Source organism: Ylistrum balloti, unplaced genomic scaffold, assembly GCF_031769215.1.
Source record: "Ylistrum balloti isolate Yb309-2 unplaced genomic scaffold, AGI_CSIRO_Ybal_v1 Utg371104, whole genome shotgun sequence".
NCBI lineage: Eukaryota > Metazoa > Mollusca > Bivalvia > Pectinida > Pectinidae > Ylistrum > Ylistrum balloti.
The window spans coordinates 294287-318076 of record NW_026782608.1 but is presented as its reverse complement, the minus strand read 5'-3'; the positions used below and the strand labels follow the sequence as shown (position 1 = coordinate 318076).

The following is a 23790-nucleotide window of genomic DNA, read 5'->3' as shown; positions in this document are numbered from 1 at the left end:
GTATATGTCGTGGTAGATGTTTAGTGTGTGTCGTGGTAGACGTTTAGTGTATGTCGTGGTAGATGTTTAGTATATGTCGTGGTAGATGTTTAGTGTATGTCGTTTTAGAAAATTAGTATATGTCGTGGTAGATGTTTAGTGTATGTCGTGGTAGATGTTTAGTGTATGTCGTGGTAGATGTTTAGTGTGTGTCGTGGTAGATGTTTAGTGTGTGTCGTGGTAGATGTTCAGTGTATGTCGTGGTAGATGTTTAGTATATATCGTGGTAGATGTTTAGTGTGTGTCGTGGTAGATGTTTAGTATATGTCGTGGTAGATGTTTAGTGTATGTCGTGGTAGATGTTTAGTGTATGTCGTGGTAGATGTTTAGTGTATGTCGTGGTAGATGTTTAGTGTATGTCGTGGTAGATGTTTAGTGTATGTCGTGGTAGATGTTTAGTATATATCGTGGTAGATGTTTAGTGTGTGTCGTGGTAGATGTTTAGTGTATGTCGTGGTAGATGTTTAGTGTATGTCGTGGTAGATGTTTAGTGTATGTCGTGGTAGATGTTTAGTGTATGTCGTGGTAGATGTTTAGTATATGTCGTGGTAGATGTTTAGTGTATGTCGTGGTAGATGTTTAGTGTATGTCGTGGTAGATGTTTAGTATATGTCGTGGTAGATGTTTAGTGTATGTCGTGGTAGATGTTTAGTGTGTGTCGTGGTAGATGTTTAGTGTATGTCGTGGTAGATGTTTAGTGTATGTCGTGGTAGATGTTTAGTATATGTCGTGGTAGATGTTTAGTGTATGTCGTGGTAGATGTTTAGTGTATGTCGTGGTAGATGTTTAGTGTATGTCGTGGTAGATGTTTAGTGTATGTCGTGGGAGATGTTTAGGGTATATCGTGGTTATTGTTTAGTGTATGTCGTGGTAGATGTTTAGTGTATGTCGTGGTAGATGTTTAGTGTATGTCGTGGTAGATGTTTAGTGTATGTCGTGGTAGATGTTTAGTGTATGTCGTGATAGATGTTTAGTATGTGTCGTGGTAGATGTTAAGTGTGTGTCGTGGTAGATATTTAGTGTATGTCGTGGTAGATGTTCAGTGTATGTCGTGGTAGATGTTTAGTATATGTCGTGGTAGATGTTTAGTGTATGTCGTGGTAGATGTTTAGTGTATGTCGTGGTAGATGTTAAGTGTATGTCGTGGTAGATATTAAGTGTATGTCGTGGTAGATATTAAGTGTATGTCGTGGTAGATATTAAGTGTATGTCGTGGTAGATATTAAGTGTATGTCGTGGTAGATATTAAGTGTATGTCGTGGTAGATGTTTAGTGTATGTCGTGGTAGATGTTTAGTGTGTGTCGTGGTAGATGTTTAGTGTATGTCGTGGTAGATGTTTAGTGTATGTCGTGGTAGATGTTTAGTGTATGTCGTGGTAGATGTTTAGTGTATGTCGTGGTAGATGTTTAGTGTGTGTCGTGGTAGATGTTAAGTGTTTTTTGTAATAAATGTTTGGTGTATTGTATGGTATATATTAAGTGAATGTCATTGTATATGCTCAGTAACTGTTGGAATATTGTGGTAAATGTTTAGCCTATATTGTGGTATATATGTTGTGTATACTGTGATGTAGGTTGTGTATTTTGTAGTTCTGTATTTGAATGATTCATTTAATACATGTTTTTGTGCATGCTGTGTTCAAAGAATTTGAAGAGAAAAAAAGTTGAAAATCACAAATTAATTTATTTACGAAATCACTGGAATATTTTCCGAAAGAATACAACATTGATTTACATTATACATACAGACAATAAATTATGGGATGACGCATTCATCGCGTCACGTAGTGGTGAAACCATGTTATAGTGATGTATGCTCGGTTATATGTTATCTCCTACCCTGAACACATGTTCTGTACATTACTACTACCCTTCTAGACCGTGTTGTCTGACATGGTTTTCTTTCTCTCCGCTGGGCTTTGCTTCAAAAGTACAATTTAAACTAGACTCGGTTGCCTGTCGTAGTTTTTCTGTTCTCCTTGATACTTCCCTTCGAAAATACAACGACAAGTCAGGGTTAGCGTTCGTTTTGATTGGCTGATATGAAACATGGGTTTTCCTTTCCGAGATGGCTATTTTTGGGACTTTCCGCGGTAAAATATCGAATGATCACGTCAGTGTAGACACTTATATATTCTACAGTACTATACAACATTACTGGTACATGGTGATTACTTTCTAATTGTTAACAACTCTCCGTATGACACAGGTTGTTACTGTAGGGAATTCCGAGCCTAAAACCCAACCACGGATTCGTTACCTGCACTGATTAGTCAAAGTTTGACCAAGATGTAGGCCCTGATCTGTCTAAGTTACAACAAGCGCAGTCTAGCGGAGAAAAGACGTCACTAAGGCAGGTAATCCAGTCTTATTTTCAATGAGCGCTGTGTAGCGGACAAAAAGCTGTCAGGTAACAAAAGTTTGACAAGTTTCCGATACTCGAACAGCACAAACTATGGCCGGTACACGTACATATTGATTTGTAAGCCCTGTCAATGATGATTACAAGTATTGAAAAACGTTCATTGCATGTATCTGATGAATGTTGATGACAAATCTTGTTAAATGATGACATATGCCCGGTAAATATACATGCAGATGTCATATGTACGTAATAAATATATGTACACGTTTGTATTATTTTGCTTGACACGTGTATTTCCGTTAGGAGACCGGTCAGAAGCATCACCTCTCGCAAGGGAGGGAGGGGGAAGACAGATATGGGCGGGCATATCGTTCAAGCCAAAAAGGGTGTGGCATGTAATCAAAATCTAGTGATTCGAATAACTGAATGTTTACCTACAGGGGCGGAGCACTGAATGTTTACCTACAGGGGCGGAGCACTGAATGTTTACCTATAGGGGCGGAGTACTGAATGTTTACCTACAGGGGCGGAGCACTGAATGTTTACCTACAGGGGCGGAGCACTGAATGTTTACCTACAGTGGGCGGAGTACTGAATGTTTACCTACAGGGGCGGAGTACTGAATGTTTACCTACAGGGGCGGAGTACTGAATGTTTACCTACAGGGGCGGAGCACTGAATGTTTACCTACAGTGGGCGGAGTACTGAATGTTTACCTACAGTGGGCGGAGCACTGAATATTTATGTACAGGGGCGGAGTACTGAATGTTTACCTACACGGGCGGAGTACTGAATGTTTGCCTATAGGGCGGAGCACTGAATGTTTACCTACAGGGGCGGAGCACTGAATGTTTACCTTTAGGGGCGGAGCACTGAATGTTTACCTACAGTGGGCGGAGTACCGAGTGTTTACCTACAGAGGCGGAGTACTGAATGTTTACCTACAGTGGGCGGAGTACCGAGTGTTTACCTACAGTGGGCGGAGCACTGAATGTTTACCTACAGGGGCGGAGCACTGAATGTTTACCTACAGGACGGATCCGTACACGTACATACGGGGGCGGAGTACTGAACACAATCCCAGCGATCTGTATATGTGTTAGTAGGATCATATGCAGCTGCTTAAACAGAGGACGCGATGATAACGGATTCTGCATCTTCTTATTTATGATCACGAGAAATTCCATTAGAATACTTTTTTTAACCAAACCTAAGTGCACTTGTACTTTCATGTTTTTTTTATATCAAAATCCACAAAACTAGGAAACCAAACAAGAGAAGTCACCAAATATATGGCTTCATTAGAAAGTTCATTCAAGTTCCATGATTATCAAGCCGGCCAAATCATATAAGACACAAAGGGCAGTAACTCTTTCAAAAATAGAATCAAATGGCTACATTACAAACGAAAATCACGTTTGTCTGACATTTAGACATTAAACAAACGACAAGAACCTTTAAAATGTATCAGAATATTCTTAAAGGCACACAAAATGGCAAAGAGATCGGAGAAAAACAGAGGGAAAAAAGGGTAAATGGTGAAAAAGTCCCATCAGTAATATTCTGAAAATAAATGTTACGTATCCTCATTATAAATCCTTCCCAGCTTAAAGAGATGATAATAATTAGGTAGAAATCAGAAGGCGATCTGTAAATGCCAGTAAGTAAACGGACGGACGGACAATGCCATATGATAATCGGTCTCGTCAACATTTTAAATAGATAACAAATAGATACAAAGATTTAAAACGATTCTTCCTACGAGTCATAACAGTGAATGCTACAGTTTGCAAGAGGCAAACAATTTACATTTTGACAATCTGTGTTGTAGATAAGCACAAACTTCAATGGCACTTAATATCTTCGTTTTTCCACCGCACATATGAAAAAATGTTATTTTACAATATCGATCATTTTTTATTCTTCTATATTTATACATGTACCAATAGCACATTGACACGTTGGAATATAATGAGGGATTAATCTACCATATAGGTATACACTGTAAAGACACAATCTAACAAAAACCGACGGGAAAATGATGCGTGGAATTTGTATCATATAAATCATATATGTAATCTTAGAAACAAAACGGATTTCTAATAAATAGTATTAAATAAAAAATGTTTTTACAACAGATAGATGAAATCAAGGATCGCGGAAACCTAAATATATATGACTAGAAGTGGATTTGCAGACCGTTTAAGCCCCAATATACGTAACATTCACCAAAAATTTAGTGTAGAATCACAAATAATTATTGAGATATTCTGTAAGATGTAGTTAGAATTAAGTTATTTAAACAATAGTTACCATTACTTTGTGCATAAAGTATTGATATATGAGCAGTTGAAACTCGCTATTTGTAAACACACCTCCATTTTAAACACGCCGCCATCGAAATTACGATTGTTGCCGAACCACGTCGGAAAGTTCATGACCTGATCTCGCGAGAGTTGATGTTTCTTCTTAAAGAGGAAGCACATGCAGATATGTCTACGGTAAGATTTTGTTTACAAACATTGTTTGCGAAGTCTTGTCGTAGACTTGAGGTATTCCTGTGATAAACATTCAGTTTTTGGGAAATTATTAGAAGGAATAATTAGTTTAGAAACATTACGACGCACAATTATAACGTAAAAATTCAGAACTGGCCTGATGTATGATTGAAAAAAAGGAAGCGGCTGGTGAACGTCTGTTCTGTGTCTGCCATGTTTACACACGCGGAATATGCGCATGCGCAATGTCATCGCTGCGAGCGGTAATGTATGTTTTCCGATTTTTTCAATTTTTATCTAAATTGAAAACAGTCATTTTTATTTTCTTTAATTAAAGGAAAGTATTTGTTTTGTTACATATATTACGGGGAAAATAAGATAAAGTTTGTTTTTTGTAGTGATTTTTACGTATATTGGGCTTTAAGAAATCGTCTAATAGCCGTATAAATCTGTGATTATAAATAAATGTAGAACTCAACACACGGCATTTACAATAAATAATCCCTTTCATCTCATCATTCACTCACAATATGTACAGTTTTTTTACATTTATTGCTGGATCATGACAAACTTGTGCCTATTTAGGTGGCCCAGTGTACCACTTCCGGTCCGGCGTGGAGGACAGTCAGATGACATTTCAATTGATAATGAATTAATGATCTGATCCTTTCCTGTCCATAGTTCTCGGTCGCTATTTCACGACATCATATCACAAACAGAATCATAACCCACATATAATTCCGACCTCAACGGCCTTGTGCAATACCGGCTATTTTAAAAAAAGGGAGATAACTCGCCATCATTATATGAAATACTGTTTTGATTGGTATTGCTGGAGATTTGGCCTCGGGGGAAGTGGGGGAGGAAGAGGCGAAGGGCCCGCCATATTTGGTAATTCAACATCTGCATCATATGAGTGCATATCCGGTCTTAGTGTATGTGGCATGTCCTCGCGGAATACTACTTCCTTTGTCGGTGAAAGACGATGAGACTGTGAGGGTACATACGTATACCCCTTCATTTCCGTCGGCTTCGGATTTAGTTCTGGTAACTTTGTGTATCTATAAAAAAATATAAAGCAAACGCTAAAACCAGCAGGCATAAAAAGAATTATAATTATAAAAACTTCACATACATAATTACGATACGATTTTTTCATCGTTAACCAATTATGTGTGTTTATTAGTTGTTGTTGTTGTAGATCCAGCTGGAAATTTCACCATTTATGTATTGTTTTTGTTAGACTTTATGTTGAATAACTAACCGGGAGTCCAGCCATTGGTCATGCGAGGGTGTGTACCCCTGACTATGTAGCTCTGACGACGGTAAGGTCATGGGATGCATGGTGTACCAGGGTTGAGTCTGACCCTCCCGAGGTTGACCATCACTATGGTAACGGTCCATAGGAATCCTCGTATTGGCTATAACTCCTGCAAGAGGAAAAACGAGATTTGATCATTCTTAGAGTTGTTTCCCTTGCGTAGCAGTTTTCTCAATGTCTGCTTATTTAAAATCATCAATCAACGATGTCGAAGATGACAGTTTGGTCACTATAGAAGTTAAGAGTGGAAAAAAGACATGGGTTTTGAAAGATGGACATGGCATTTATTTCAACTAGTAAAAACGGTTTGTTTCTTTTTTGGCTTCAGTGGTTGTGATATGTATTACCTCACATTTTGTTCTGATATAATGTACAGACCCATGGATGCGGTACGGAGGGACAGGTGCTATCTTACCTGGGGGTTTCTTATGATTTGACCGGGTAGAGCTTGACCCCCTACTGGAGGTGCCCGGGGGTGGGGATGAAGAGCTGGAGCGTGGGTTCCTACGTTTCCAGCAGGAGTAGGTGAGGTAGCACAGTACAAACATGATTGACACCGTGGAGATGAGGGAGCCGGCGATGATAACCGTGTCTCTCCTACGTTTCTCCTCTTCTCGAACTTTTTCCTCATACGTCTTACCGGGCGGGGAAGGCGTCGGTTTCCCCTTACCTGGAGACAAGTGAAAAGTTATTCTGAGATTGATAACAGAAGATAGAGATTGTATGATTAATTAATTATGATTAATTTAGGATTTCTTCACGACAGAGGACAATAAACATGCTTCCCCGACAATAAGACTCAGCGAGGTATTTTGGTAATGCTAGCCGATGACGAAAGTCCGCGGTTTGGTAACGTTAGATGGTGACCTGCTCCTCCCTCATAGGAAGGAAACGTGCCATGTCTAGATATTCAATAATTTTAGGAGGCTATTCCCGGTTCTCATATATTAGATGCTGATACCTTGTATCCTTAGACTGACTTGAGAGAAGAGAGAAGGTGTTCGGTGGGCCTTATTGATTGTTGAATGTTATGCATTTTAGATGTCGACCTCACTCCCTAATAAGGATTCTTGTTAACCTAACGATATTGTCCAGACTTCTGGGCCCAATCTTCATTAAATTTCATAATCGCGCGATGAAGGACAGTGCAGTGATGTACACATGTACGATCACGTGATTGTATTTAGTAGTTTGGGTACTTTTTCCACTGTTCATTACTCACCTGCAGTGTTGTTTTGGGAGCAGTAGGGTTTCACCTGGAGATCGATCGAGTACTTATCTCCCTTGTACTTCTTTAGCTCCTTGAACACAAGTTTAAGGTCATTGTTACTAGAACACCACAACAATGGCGGGAATGTGTGGCAGTCGAACGTCTGCAACAAAAATGATGCTTCGTGTTATTGTAAGTACTGGCCCTTAGGAATGAAACTTACTTCATTAATGGTAGAGGTTCAACATGACGAGTTAGTTTTGACCTGCGCCGTGTGACCTTCAACTTCTACAGCTGGTTTTTCTCGTTGCAGAGACAAAATACATCAAATTAGATGTTAGTATATGTAGAACTTGAAACTGGTGATAAATACACTTTGTTCACACATTTCTACCACTCAGTTCCATACCTACAAAGTCAGGATCGGTGTTGATAACAGTTATCAACTATTTACTCTCATTAAACCGACATATTTGGTTTTGAATGGAGGACTTTTTCAAAACTCGGAGTTACTACAACACAGAACCAAAGACGCCTCTACATCTTCGTGTTCATTTTTGATTCGTATTTTGTACTTACTGAAGCGATCATGCTTTTTCAATGATCTAGATTTCAAAACGCGAGGGTGCATGTGATATCATGTAAGTTAATCATTCACATCGTATGTTGTTTTAGACAATTTCAAGCACGTGTTTAGTTCCAATCCGAAACATCAGGACGGAAATTGCTTCAGATAAATGTAGTTTCGGAAATAAGAGGTAGATCCGCCAATACTACCAGGCGGACTAAGACGTTCTATTGGAGTAGTATCATAATCTCGAACCTTTTCCCAATCTCATTTGATATTGCTCACTTTTATTGAATGGCGCACTGTAAATCAGAACCGGTAAGATATACACTCTCACGTTCAGCTTCAGGTGAGTCAAGTTCTCTATCACTAATGGTTTCATTCTTAGTTTGACGTAGGCCAAGCAGAAAGCTAAGACATTCAAAGTGTGACGTCAACCAAGCGAGAAGTCAAGACATTCAAAGTGAGACGTAGGCCAAGCGAGAAGCCAAGACATTCAAAGTGTGACGTCAACCAAGCGAGAAGTCAAGACATTCAAAGTGTGACGTCAACCAAGCGAGAAGTCAAGACATTCAAAGTTTGACGTCAACCAAGCGAGAAGTCAAGACATTCAAAGTGTGACGTCAACCAAGCGAAAAGTCAAGACATTCAAAGTGAGACGCCAGCATAGCGAGAAGTCAAGACATTCAAAGTGTGACGTCAACCAAGCGAGAAGCCAATACATTCAAAGTGAGACGTAGGCCAAGCGAGAAGTCAAGACATTCAAAGTGAGACGTAGGCCAAGCGAGAAGTCAAGACATTCAAAGTGTGACGTAGGCCAAGCGAGAAGTCAAGGCATTCAAAGTGTGACGTAGGCCAAGCGAGAAGTCAAGACATTCAAAGTGTGACGTAGGCCAAGCGAGAAGTCAAGGCATTCAAAGTGTGACGTAGGCCAAGCGAGAAGTCAAGACATTCAAAGTGTGACGCTGGCCAAGCGAGAAGCCAAGACATTCAGTGGAAGGAAAGCGAAAAAAGTCCAATCTCAGTTTGATCAGATCAATAGTCAAGTATACTCAGTCTTAGTTTGAAGTTTGCTAATGGAGTTAACAAGAAATATTTCGTTTAGTGTGACGTCGGCCAAATAACCAACCTTTGTTCTGGTGTCCTCAAAAAGTCACAGAAACCATTGCTAATTCGCCTTCTGTTTAATTACATCTGGTTTAGCTTTCTTAAGCAAACCGTAAATTCACCCACCTTGGGTTTGACGTCGGCCAGACCGTCATGGTAGATCATTTTGAAGTGGCAGCTGTGGATCGTGAACGTATTGATCTTTACACAAAGACTGCAACGCTGTTCCCGCATGGTGTCGCTCCACGTGGACTTGGTGAAAGTCACCTCGCACTTACTTCCGGTCACAGCTGTATTAGAGCTGACATTGTAAATACTGTCAAATTCGTAATAATGAGGCTGGTTACAAGACCGGGACGAGTTGGTATTCACTGTAACAAACGATTTAAATGTGTATATATTTAACAAAGGTAGGAAATACAAAAAGCGATAACAAATGATTGAAATACAAACATATGTTTTGTTCTCTTTATCATAATTACTCATCTATCATTGTTCCTTCGCGACTTTCTTCCTTACTCGTAAATATCTGATGATGATCTTCGCCATATAGTTATCAAATAACTTTAAATGTGGATGGAAGTCAGAACAGTCTTATAGATAGGCATTTAATCATGATAAACTAGAATCAATTTTAGTTACAAACAATAATACACTGGTAATGTGCGATACAACACACGACTTGGTTTAGCGACAGTGTGATGTCACATGGTTTATAATGAGAGTCACGTGACGTCAGAAATATACATTGTACAGGGTCTCCCTAATTAACTTCTATAATATGATAGTATAAGTTACCTCCCTTGTCATCGTCTATCACACATGGTAGGAATTACAGTGATAGTTTATAAGATAATTATGGTTAATTCAAAGCTATCCCACAGTACCTGTAGTAATTTGTAGTTAGATATACAGAGACACAATCGTGCCAGTAAAAATTCCAATGTTCATTTCCATGTAGATTTTCTAGAGGAGAAGAAAATCTAATGTAGTTTGTAGAACATGTAGTAAGCTTGGTATGAGTCAAGACCACACGGGCTTCCCTTTGCCTAATGGGCTGTGCCATTACTTTAAATACATAAGATTCACTGATCTGCATTATTTTCGTGATGCATTAAAACGTATTAAAATAGAACATTGATAAATACACGTGCGATACACTACGAGTGGTTGAGGTATACTGTCTTCTTTTTGCTCAGATAAGTTATCAAAAAAACTTCGGCTTGAATTTGTGACTTTAGGAAAATAACTGTCAAGAGTGAAGACTCAGCCATTATATAACAAAGAGAGTCTGAGTGATCTGTTTCTACTACAATAAGAAAGCCATTCCAAATTTCATTTCACCTGTTTTGTAGCCATGTGTGTTTGTTTACTTCAAAGAGAAAAACAATAAATCTAAATAAAAACCAAATTGTTACAAAAATAATCTTGGTATTAAATAGCACCCTTCTGTTGTGGTAGACGTTATAGGTGTCACAGACTATCCGGTTCCCGTCTTCTTTTAAACTCACAAACACCATAAAATTTGTGTATCCAATGTGATTGTTTATTTGCCGTATTATCAGCCAATCACTTAGAGACGAGGTATCTTGTAATAGGTGGTGACGACCTTTCTGAATAACATACGGAAGGTCAGTCGCGTGTCATCCAAAGCAATTAAGTCTAAGTGTTTTGCCTATTAAAATCTGCCACCTCCCGAATATATCATAGTCCCAAAAATGTCCTAATCCCAAAATGTCCTAGTCCCAAATATGTCATAGTCCCAAAAAATGTCATAGACCCAAATATGTCCTAATCCCAAAATGTCCTAGTCCCAAATATGTCCTAGTCCCAAATATGTCATAGTCCCAAAAAATGTCATAGTCCCAAATATGTCCTAATCCCAAAATGTCCTAGTCCCAAATATGTCCTAGTCCCAAAAATGTCATAGTCCCAAATATGTCATAGTCCCAAAAATGTCATTGTCCCAAAAATGTCATTGTCCCAAAATGTCCTGGTCCCAAAATGTCCTAGTCCCAAATATGTCATAGTCCCAAAAAATGTCATAGTCCCAAATATGTTTTACCATCTCAGCTACTACCAAGGGAGAATATAGAGAAAAATGGTGAATTTATCATCAGTAATAAAGGTAAAGAAAGTATGTAGCTGGGTAGGGAAGGCTTTTACAGGACAATCAGAGTCAGTAGAGAGCGATGTACGACCCGACCGAGGTCAGGACTTAATGTAAACCTAATCTCTGCCTCATTACTAGCGGAATTACAACTCGTGCACGTGTAGTTATGCCTGCGCGTTCGTTACATTGTACACACATATCGAGTAACAGAACTCGCCGTCATTAAATATCTTGATAGTTGTCGTAAAGTCAGTACATACACATTTGTTGTAGACCGTCTGTAACTGGAGGGATGCTCCAACAAAGAAGGGAGACAACTATCATCGGCCATTGCAGCAGCAATCCCTTGGTTGGTGTTGTCATATTCACTCATATATCTGAAATTAAAATAAAAGAAGATAGAAATAAGCAGCAATAGTGGTGAAACACTTATTGAACAACAACTTTTGATAGCGAGTTTAACGATCGACAACTCTTGATATTAAAGTAAGTGTAATGACTAACAATTCTCGGTAGTGTTGTGAATGTAACGAACGGCAGTTCTATGTAGTGTAGAAAGTGTAAGGAAAGACAACTGTGGTTAGTGATGTAAGGAAACATAACTGTGGTTAGTGATGTAAGGAACGACAACTGTGGTTAGTGATGTAAGGAAACATAACTGAGGTTAGTGATGTAAGGAACAACTGTGGTTAGTGATGTAAGGAAAGACAACTGTGGTTAGTGATGTAAGGAAAGACAACTGTGGTTAGTGTTGTTAGAAATGACAAACGTGGTTAGTGATGTAAGGAACGACAACTGTGGTCAGTGATGAAAGGAAAGACAACTGTGATTAGTGATGTTAGGAATGACAAGTGTGCTTACTGATATTAGATATGACAACAGTGGTTAGTGATGTAAGGAACGACAACTGTGGTTAGTGAGGTTAGGAACGACAACTGTGGTTAGTGATGTAAGGAAAGACAACTGTGGTTAGTGTTGTTAGAAATGACAAACGTGGTTAGTGATGTAAGGAACGACAACTGTGGTTAGTGATGTAGGGAACGACAACTGTGGTTAGTGAGGTTAGGAACGACAACTGTGGTTAGTGATGTAAGGAAAGACAACTGTGGTTAGTGTTGTTAGAAATGACAAACGTGGTTAGTGATGTAAGGAACGACAACTGTGGTTAGTGATGTAGGGAACGACAACTGTGGTTAGTGATGTAAGGAACGACAACTGTGGTTAGTGATGTAGGGAACGACAACTGTGCTTAGTGATGTAAGGAATGACAACTGTGGTTAGTGTTGTTAGAAATGACAAACGTGGTTAGTGATGTAAGGAACGACAGCTGTGGTTAGTGATGTAGGGAACGACAACTGTGGTTAGTGAGGTTAGGAACGACAACTTTGCTTAGTGATGTAAGGAATGACAACTGTGGTTAGTGATGTAAGGAACGACAACTGTGGTCAGTGATGAAAGGAAAGACAACTGTGATTAGTGATGTTAGGAATGACAAGTGTGCTTACTGATATTAGATATGACAACAGTGGTTAGTGATGTAAGGAACGACAACTGTGGTTAGTGAGGTTAGGAACGACAACTTTGCTTAGTGATGTAAGGAATGACAACTGTGGTTAGTGATGTAAGGAATAATTGTGGTTAGTGATGATAGGAACGACAACTGTGGTTAGTGATGTTAGGAATGACAACTGTGGTTAGTGATGTTAGGAAAGACAACTGTGGTTTGTGATGTAAGGAACGACAACCGTGGTTAGTGATGTAAAGAACGACAACTGTGGTTAGTGATGTTAGGAACGACAACTGTGGTTAGTGATGTAAGGAACGACAACTGTGGTTAGTGATGTTAGGAATGACAACTGTGGTTAGTGATGTTAGGAAAGACAACTATGGTTTGTGATGTAAGGAACGACAACCGTGGTTAGTGGTGTAAAGAACGACAACTGTGGTTAGTGATGTTAGGAACGACAACTGTGGTTAGTGATGTTAGGAACGACAACTGTGGTTAGTGATGTTAGGGAAGACAACTGTGGTTAGTGTTGTTAGGAATATGGAGATGGTTATGGTTACCATATAAAATCTTATTATGATGACTGGCCATGCAGGCCTTCCACATTTGTATCAATATTAAGCTTTATAACAATAAACATCTTGGTAGCCGTAGAAACTATATTGAACAGTGTCATTGCACCACTTCGACAGAGTTCATGGTCTGGGTGGCATTATTACTATTATAGTCGAATCAGAAACCACACACTTTTTCATATAAGCATTACATGAAATCCCCACAGTATTATACCGTATAACAAATTTGGTTTTATACTGGTAATCCTTACCTCTGCGATATCAGATTTCTGTGACGTCATTACATTGTGTTATGCTACGTCATAACACAATTAATTTACCTTTAGGAAACATCGAAACCTTTAACATGTAAATCAATTAACGATTATGATAACAATAAATGAACCAATTTCTACAATTCAATGGTGGAACCCTGGACAAATATCATTCTATTAGTTATTCTAACATATCACACAGCGTGAAGCTGTTTAGTTTAACTTTGAACAAATTAATCGGCATTAACTCGCGTGTAATTTCTTTTCCATGATCGTCATTAACAGGACAGTAAATTGAGACTGTTCTGAGAGACTGATTCACATGTACTTTTAAAGCTACCGTAAAATCGTATAATTTCATGGGATTGAAATTTTCTGTTTTCAAAAAACATACATTTTCCCTGACACTTGATTTCGTGGATAAATCTTGATAACAAAATCCGCTGGTATTATAATCCATGTCAGCGTTTCTTGAAAAGATAAATTCTTGGATTTAGAGTTCCAGCGAATTCAATGAAAATAAACCCCCCATGAAAATGAATGACTTTACAGTATACTTCGGGAATTTTAACTGTTAAAAAACATATCTTAAATAAAGTAAACGGTTCCATTTTTTATTCATCTTTTTTAAAAAATATTTTATGTGGTTCAATGAGATTGAGCAGAGTATACCAAGGTTTTCACTACAAGTCTGTTTTAACGATAACTGCAGACCTGTATTTTCTGCTACATAAGATATTTATGAGCTCGTTTGTCTGTTTCTGCCATTGGACATGGCACATAAAGTCATCAATGCTCGTTTACTATCACGTGATATATTACGTAACCCTCTCGTGTTTAGTCAAATTTCACCGCACTATTTTCTTACCTTGATGTATCATAGCCGGCAACATGACAGTATGACGTGTTCAATCCAGTGTCGTCTATACTCTGTCGGCTGTATGACGTTACTCTGTCATGGAGATCATCATACTTGCATCTGCCGTAATATAAGATGTACATGTTACTTAAACAAGCCACCCAACGCCTAATAATTAAGAGGCACCTTGGGCGAGGCTTCGTATGCATTCATAGAAGCTGACCTACGAGTAAACTTTTCGCTTTGTTACAAAAAAAGGATAAAAACGACTTAACAAGAAAGTTTAATTTGCAGGTAAAAAACGTACAGGTAAGAAAAGGTATTAGATTGGTGATGCCAATGACTGTTTGGTGTAGACACCAATATTTCAACTAGATACCTAGACTAATTAATGCTATTATTGTTTCATTAACTTTCCGTAAATTGTTTGAGTATACCAAATGGTGCATAATAAAGTCTGGACTGTCTTCCCTTTGATGTTTGTGTTCTGCACCTCTCAATCAAATTAGACCACATTTTAACATCGTTATCGGAACACTGGGTTACTTTACTGCACCCAGAAATTCTACTTTATCGGGTACACACTGAGCCAACTGATAATAGGTTAACGTTGAGATATACATGCACTACTCTACTGGACCTGCTTCGCGTAGAGGGTGTGTCTGACGTAGAATTAAACATCTATCTCACTGTGCTGATGGCAGATGAGTGCATGTGTACGTTAGTCGGTAGATTTAAACATACATGTGCACGCCGTCAATTTTAATACTGACTTAGAGTCTGACACACCGCACACACGCGAATGTAGGTAATTGATACCCGGGCAATTAAACCTCAGCACTTCACCTCCTTTATTGGGGCGCTCGTGCGACGGAGTTCGCTAGTGTTAACTGACGCCTTCTGTATCAATTAGGAGGGCTGTCATTAATGTAATCATATATCACTTAACATTAGGTCAAACGAGGGCAAGAATTGTTACAGATCACAGGGGGTTTATATAGATACCAGTGCCATATCATATTCGTTCCCTAGTATTGTGACACTAGGGCAAAAAGCATGTTCTTTTCATATTATAAAGACACTAGGGCAAATGTCATGTTCTTTCCGTATCATAATGACACTAGGGCAAAAAGCATGTTCTTTTCATATTATAATGACACTTGGGCAAAAACTCATGCTCTTCCATATGACAAATGCATAATGACTGCGGGGCGATATTATGTTCGTTCTATATTATAATGACACTAGGGCAAATATCATTTTCGTTCCGTATTATATTGACAAGAGGGCAACATCGTGTTAGTTCTGTATCATATTGACATCGGGAAAATCATGCTCGTTCCGTATTATACTGACACCGGGACAACACCATGTTCGTTCCGTATTATACTGACACCGGTACAACACCATGTTCATTCCGTACTAAACTGACACCGGGACAACACCATGTTCGTTCCGTATTATACTGACACCGGGACAACACCATGCTCGTTCCGTATTATACTGACACCGGGACAACACCATGCTCGTTCCGTATTATACTGACACTTGGACAACACCATGTTCGTTCCGTATTATACTGACACCGGAACAACACCATGTTCGTTCCGTATTATATACTGACACTGGAACAACACCATGTTTGTTCCGTATGACACTGACACCGGAACAACACCATGTTTGTTCCGTATTATATACTGACACTGGAACAACACCATATTCGTTCCGTATTATATACTGACACCGGGACAACACCATGCTCGTTCCGTATTATACTGACACCGGGACAACACCATGCTCGTTCCGTATTATACTGACACTGGGACAACACCATGTTCGTCCCGTATTATACTGACACCGGAACAACACCATGTTCGTTCCGTATTATATACTGACACTGGAACAACACCATGTTTGTTCCGTATTATACTGACACCGGAACAACACCATGTTTGTTCCGTATTATATACTGACACTGGAACAACACCATATTCGTTCCGTATTATATACTGACACCGGGACAACACCATGCTCGTTCCGTATTATACTGACACCGGGACAACACCATGCTCGTTCCGTATTATACTGACACTGGGACAACACCATGTTCGTTCCGTATTATACGGACACCGGAACAACACCATGTTCGTTCCGTATTATATACTGACACTGGAACAACACCATGTTTGTTCCGTATTATACTGACACCGGATCAACACCATGTTTGTTCCGTATTATATACTGACACTGGAACAACACAATGTTCGTTCCGTATTATATACTGACACCGGAACAACACCATATTCGTTCCGTATGACACTGACACCGGGACAACACCATGTTCGTTCCGTATTATACTGACACCGGAACAACACCATGTTCGTTCCGTATTATTTACTGACACCAGAACAACACCATGTTCGTTCCGTATTATACTGACACCGGGACAACACCATATTCGTTCCGTATTATACTGACACCGGAGCAACACCATGTTCGTTCCATATTATATACTGTCACCGAAACAACACCATGTTCGTTCCGTATTATACTGACACCGGATTATGATTGCAAGATTATATTCTTTCCGTATTATATTGGCGCCTAAGCAAGATAATCTAACAAAGTTGTGTAATGTTTAGACCTGTTTGTCGCCTGTTTCTTTACCCACAATGAAATAATATCATCAGGAAACAAAACCGACCACTACGATTGTTGTGACATGTGATCTGTTACTGCTGACAGGCGAGTAAGTATATCTCAACTGACGCTCACGTGTTTTACCGGCGTGCAAACATTATGTAAACATCATTGTTTGTAAAATAATTCCGAAGTAAAACAGATGTCGACATTCCTGTGTAATGGGCGAGTATCTAACCATCAATTGGAAACTGATCCCAGTTGTCTCACTTCCCAGGTTGGGGTTCAAAGACTGCAGGTAATTGGAGCACATTCTCAGTAATCTAGTTAGCCCGGAGATGATTAGTGTTTATATCGTCATTACTGTTACTCATTACGCTGGCCTCTGTTTGAATGTGTCTACCTGAACGAAGCTTTCCCTCCCCCTATCAACACAGGCCTCTTATCTAGCCTGTCGACCAGACATTTCCCCAACCTCTACCCCTACCCCTAAATGACCACCTTAAACAATCACCCCAACTTACCACCCAACTACAACATAACCCACTTCCCCAACAAACCAATTTTTACACATTACTCCATATCACTACCTAACCTGGGTTTCACCCCAAAATAATCTATATTGGCAACTGCATATCGCCGGTAACCTTATTTTGACTTGTCGTTAGGTTCACAGACGAATCAAAGGTGAGGCCAGAGATATCATGTGGATATGTCTGATATTACGAAGTTGAGACTAGAGATATCACGTGGATATGTCTGATATTACGAAGTTGAGACTAGAGATATCACGTGGATATGTCTGATATTACGAAGTTGAGGCCAGAGATACACGTGGATATGTCTGATATTACGAAGTTGAGGCCAGAGATATCACGTGGATATGTCTGATATTACGAAGTTGAGGCCAGAGATACACGTGGATATGTCTGATATTACGAAGTTGAGACCAGAGATATCACGTGTATATGTCTGATATTACGAAGTTGAGGCCAGAGATATCACTTGTATATGTCTGATATTACAAAGTTAAGGCCAGAGGTATCACTTGCGTATGTCTAATATTACGAAGTTGAGGCCAGATATAGCACGTGGATGTGTCTGATATTACGAAGTTGGGGCCAGATAAAGCACGTGGATATGTCTGATATTACGAAGTTGTGGCTAGAGATAGCACGTGGACATATCTGATATTACGAAGTTGAGGCCAGAGATATCACGTGTATATGTCTGATATGACGAAGTTGAGACCAGAGATATCACATGGATATGTCTGATATTACAAAGTTAAGGCCAGAGGTATCACTTGCGTATGTCTAATATTACGAAGTTGAGGCCAGATATAGCACGTGGATGTGTCTGATATTACGAAGTTGGGGCCAGATAAAGCACGTGGATATGTCTGATATTACGAAGTTGTGGCTAGAGATAGCACGTGGACATATCTGATATTACGAAGTTGAGGCCAGAGATATCACGTGTATATGTCTGATATGACGAAGTTGAGACCAGAGATATCACATGGATATGTCTGATATTACAAAGTTAAGGCCAGAGGTATCACTTGCGTATGTCTGATATTACGAAGTTGAGGCCAGATATAGGACGTGGATGTGTCTGATATTACGAAGTTGGGGCCAGATAAAGCACGTGGATATGTCTGATATTACGAAGTTGTGGCTAGAGATAGCACGTGTACGTATCTGATATTACGAAGTTGAGGCCAGAGATATCACTTGTATATGTCTGATATTACAAAGTTAAGGCCAGAGGTATCACTTGCGTATGTCTGATATTACGAAGTTGAGGCCAGATATAGGACGTGGATGTGTCTGATATTACGAAGTTGGAGCCAGATAAAGCACGTGTACGTATCTGATATTACGAAGTTGAGGCCAGAGATATCACGTGTATATGTCTGATATGACGAAGTTGAGGCCAGATATATCACTTGGGTATGTCTGATATTACTTAGTTCAATACGATGTTGAGATAAGCGTTAAAGAAGAATATAATTATTAATTGATAATTCTTTCCAAAAGCTTTGGCTCGGTGACCAGATTAATTTTTAGATCGCGGGATTTTGGTTTCATTTAAAACAATTCTCAGTCTCAGCCGTTTCCAATCTCATATAGAAATCTAATTGTAATTTATCCAATTCCTCCGTTCACTACTGGTAACAAGCCCAGAAACAACGAAGGACATCTCACGTACCCCGACATGGCGTTACAGAACTGTTACACAATGTGACGGCGACAACTGTATTAGCTGGACAAAAGATCAACATCTATGAATGTATCGACCATTGTGTGAATATACATTCGCAAGTAGATTTGTGTTGGTAACACAGCTGGTTCATGTCTACTGGGGCAAAGACTAAGACATGTCACCCTGACGTTCTGTATATCTGTTGGTTCATGTCTATTAGACACAGACTTCACATGTCACCCCGTTGTTCTGTATATCTGTTGGTTCATGTCTACTGGACACAGACTTCACATGTCACCCTGCTGTCCTGTGTATCTGTTGGTTCATGTCTACTGGACACAGACTTCACATGTCACCCTGTTGTTCTGTATATCTGTTGGTTCATGTCTATTAGACACAGACTTCACATGTCACCCTGCTGTCCTGTGTATCTGTTGGTTCATGTCTACTGGACACAGACTTCACATGTCACCCTGCTGTCCTGTGTATCTGTTGGTTCATGTCTACTGGACACAGACTTCACATGTCACCCTGCTGTCCTGTGTATCTGTTGGTTCATGTCTATTAGACACAGACTCCACATGTCACCCTGTTGTTCTGTATATCTGTCTGTTCATGTCTACTGGACACAGACTTCACATGTCACCCTGTTGTTCTATATATCTGTTGGTTCATGTCTATTAGACACAGACTTCACGTGTCACCCCGTTGTTCTGTATATCTGTTGGTTCATGTCTATAAGACACAGACTCCACATGTCACCCTGTTGTTCTGTATATTTGTTGGTTCATGTCTATTAGACACAGACTTCACATGTCACCCTGATGTTCTGTATATCTGTTGGTTCATGTCTATTAGACACAGACTTCACATGTCACCCTGTTGTTCTGTATATCTGTTGGTTCATGTCTATTAGACACAGACTTCACATGTCACCCCGTTGTTCTGTATATCTGTTGGTTCATGTCTATTAGACACAGACTTCACGTGTCACCCTGCTGTTCTGTATATCTGTTGGTTCATGTCTACTGGACACTGACTTCACATGTCACCCCGTTGTTCTGTATATCTGTTTGTTCATGTCTATTAGACACAGACTTCACATGTCACCCTGATGTTCTGTATATCTGTTGGTTCATGTCTACTGGACACTGACTTCACATGTCACCCCGTTGTTCTGTATATCTGTTGGTTCATGTCTATTAGACACAGACTTCACGTGTCACCCTGCTGTTCTGTATATCTGTTGGTTCATGTCTACTGGACACTGACTTCACATGTCACCCCGTTGTTCTGTATATCTGTTTGTTCATGTCTATTAGACACAGACTTCACATGTCACCCTGATGTTCTGTATATCTGTTGGTTCATGTCTATTAGACACAGACTTCACGTGTCACCCCGTTGTTCTGTATATCTGTTTGTTCATGTCTATTAGACACAGACTTCACATGTCACCCCGTTGTTCTGTATATCTGTTTGTTCATGTCTATTAGACACAGACTTCACATGTCACCCTGATGTTCTGTATATCTGTTTGTTCATGTCTATTAGACACAGACTTCACATGTCACCCCGTTGTTCTGTATATCTGTTTGTTCATGTCTATTAGACACAGACTTCACATGTCACCCTGATGTTCTGTATATCTGTTGGTTCATGTCTACTGGACACTGACTTCACATGTCACCCCGTTGTTCTGTATATCTGTTTGTTCATGTCTATTAGACACAGACTTCACATGTCACCCTGATGTTCTGTATATCTGTTGGTTCATGTCTATTAGACACAGACTTCACGTGTCACCCCGTTGTTCTGTATATCTGTTGGTTCATGTCTATTAGACACAGACTTCACATGTCACCCCGTTGTTCTGTATATCTGTTGGTTCATGTCTATTAGACACAGACTTCACGTGTCACCCCGTTGTTCTGTATATCTGTTGGTTCATGTCTATTAGACACAGACTTCACATGTCACCCTGTTGTTCTATATATCTGTTGGTTCATGTCTACTGGACACAGACTTCACATGTCACCCTGTTGTTCTGTATATCTGTTGGTTCATGTCTACTGGACACAGACTTCACAAGTCACCCTGTTGTTCTGTATATCTGTTGGTTCATGTCTACTGGATAAATACTTCACATGTCATCATGTTGATTTGTTTATCTCTATACATGTAACAGAGTGACACATACCGTCCTGTTGGTCACTATACATCTATATAAGGGCCCAGAGTGACACGTGTCGTCATGTTGGTCACTCTACATGTATATTCGGGCCCAGAGTGGCACATGTCGTCCTGTTGGTCACTCTACATGTATATAAGGGCACAGAGTGATACATGTCTATAAGGGCCCAGAGTGACACATGTCGTCCTGTTGGTCACTCTACATGTATATAAGGGTCCAGAGTGACACTTGTCGTGCTGTTGGTCGATATGCGTTTTGGTCTTTATCTGGTGGAAAAACACGTGTACATATCGCCGTTTCTAAGTAACAAATTTTATCGATGGTGATTTATATTGTGACATTATCATGGAGAGGATCAGATGAAACAATTAAGAAATTAATTAGTTCGCAACCAGATACACATCATGAACAATCAGTAGGTTCTTTGCAACTGTATATGGCAGTACACAAGCACGTGTACTCCTATTTATAGTCTCGCGTGAGTTTCCTGACTAATGATGTGCGATACATATCTATACACTACTCAAATTTATGAATTTTATCTACGCAATTGTGTCGTGTATTTTTATACTGTCAGTATATGGAGTGTAATAAATTCTAATATTAAGTTGTAATATAACTGTTTCAAAAGTTTTCTAGAGAACAGTACTAAATAGTATACTTACTTTGTTTTTAATGTACTGGTATTCCATTCACTACACACTGGAGAGTAGATACAAAATGTAGATGTTAAACTTCCCCATCCCACACACACTGTGTATGTAGCAAGGAGCCAGGGCAGGTTGATGTAGCACAATAAGACGGGTTCAGTATATACGTACAGGTGTAGTCTCGGGATGCCGGGCTACTGGACGCACCAACGAGCACGAAATTATAGCCGACATGCAAGATTTAAACAGCAGTTATATACATATGTTAAAATGTAGAATTTTTATAAATGACTTTGGGTACCCTGCTGTTAGATAAACTTCTGATGATTCGTGTGCCAATCCAGGAATTATCGAAATCACAGAGTAATTGGTCGGCCATTTTCTCTGTAAAATAAATCACGTTTGGCAGTTCTCATTCTATCGTCGCAGCCTGGTTGTTTTCCGGTTTCTTCTCCATTAGAGTATCATCCCAAACTCACACTCACCAACAACACATGCTGCCCTCTAGCGGCGGAAAACTTTCATCGCGTTTGGGGGGAATTCCTTCCCCTATCACCATGGTAACAGTGCTACGATTCTAAGTGGAGGCCTACTGGCAATTAAAGGCACTCGGCGCTTCCTATTGAAAATGTCGGGTTGCACGACCCCTGCTTTCTTTACTAATTGGTGCGTAGGGGTCGACTGTGCCGTGGGGTATCTATGCGATCCCGCGGGAGTCCGGAGTGATGGCACTTGACATATCAGCGCCAGTACTTCGTCCGGTGGAGACGAGCATGACTAGAAATCGTGTACTCTTACGTCACGTAATTGGTGTCTGAGACTGACAAAGATTAATTATCGCTTAATAGTTATCGGCTCTTACTAAGATAATATCTCATTCCGTGTTGTCGGTTATCATATTTCCCCACTCCCCTCCTCCCCTCTTCCAAAAAGAAAAAAGAAAAGAAAAAACCCGAAGCTACATACTTCAGTGTCACGACTATGTACACTGTTGCATTTTATTTTGTGAAGGCTGCGTTTGGAGAACCACATAACTTTTTATATCACATGTAGAAATGAACTTTGACGAGTCATTTCTATGTACGAAGAGATGCCAGTCTGCTGTTAATCAACGTGATCGGAGAAGAGGTATCGTTTTGTTTGTTTGTTTGTTTACATTGTTTTGACTGAGATCGTTGATGAAGTTAGAAGAATCCCTTGGCGGTACTGGGCATTACTGCCAGTCATCTCCCGCAATTAGTGTCAGTCGGGATGTGGCGAGTGTTGATGACTTACGCATACAGACACTTACGAGAGGCGCGAATGAGGACAGGTGCACGTGTGCAACCAAATGGTTAAGCAAATACCATATTGTTAAAACAATTTAAGAAAGTTAATAGGATTAATCTACAACTGAAACACAATACGTCAACTTAAAACGGCTGTAATAATCGATCCCCGCCTTCATATAACAAGGGAGGTTTGCCACTAGAAAAAACAAACATCCTCCTGCCTCCAATATATTGTTTCTCTGCTATCATTTTGATCTCTATCATATCTTAATATTCTATAAACCTCAGTGATATAGCGAGAGGGGGCACAAGGACGTACGGGACTCCGAGAACCGGTACTGTCCTGGACACACTTGTTCAAACCTATAGAAAACACGTTTATTTGTGTTAAAACACAGTGATATCTGAAGT

At 39.7% G+C, this 23790-nt stretch overlaps 1 protein-coding gene across 2 annotated transcripts; it reads right to left on the bottom strand.

Annotated features, from left to right (window-relative positions):
* Positions 1–2622: 2622 nt before the first annotated feature.
* On the bottom strand, positions 2623–22684 carry LOC132560700 (uncharacterized). 2 transcript variants are annotated; one of them, XR_009554666.1, is made up of 9 exons: positions 22124–22684; positions 14426–14536; positions 11482–11598; positions 9235–9479; positions 7446–7596; positions 6639–6893; positions 6167–6332; positions 3404–5963; positions 2623–3288 (listed from the first exon to the last, which is right to left on the bottom strand). XR_009554666.1 is itself a non-coding variant. In XM_060225370.1 (8 exons), the coding sequence occupies exons 3-8, from the start codon at positions 11582–11584 to the stop codon at positions 5705–5707; spliced, it is 1179 nt and encodes a 392-aa protein (XP_060081353.1). In that variant the 5' UTR covers positions 11585–11598; positions 14426–14536; positions 22124–22684; the 3' UTR covers positions 2623–5704. The 2 variants fall into 2 exon arrangements, 1 of the variants encoding a protein (XP_060081353.1); XM_060225370.1 differs by having other exon boundaries at positions 2623–5963.
* Between the last annotated feature and the right edge of the window lie 1106 nt (positions 22685–23790).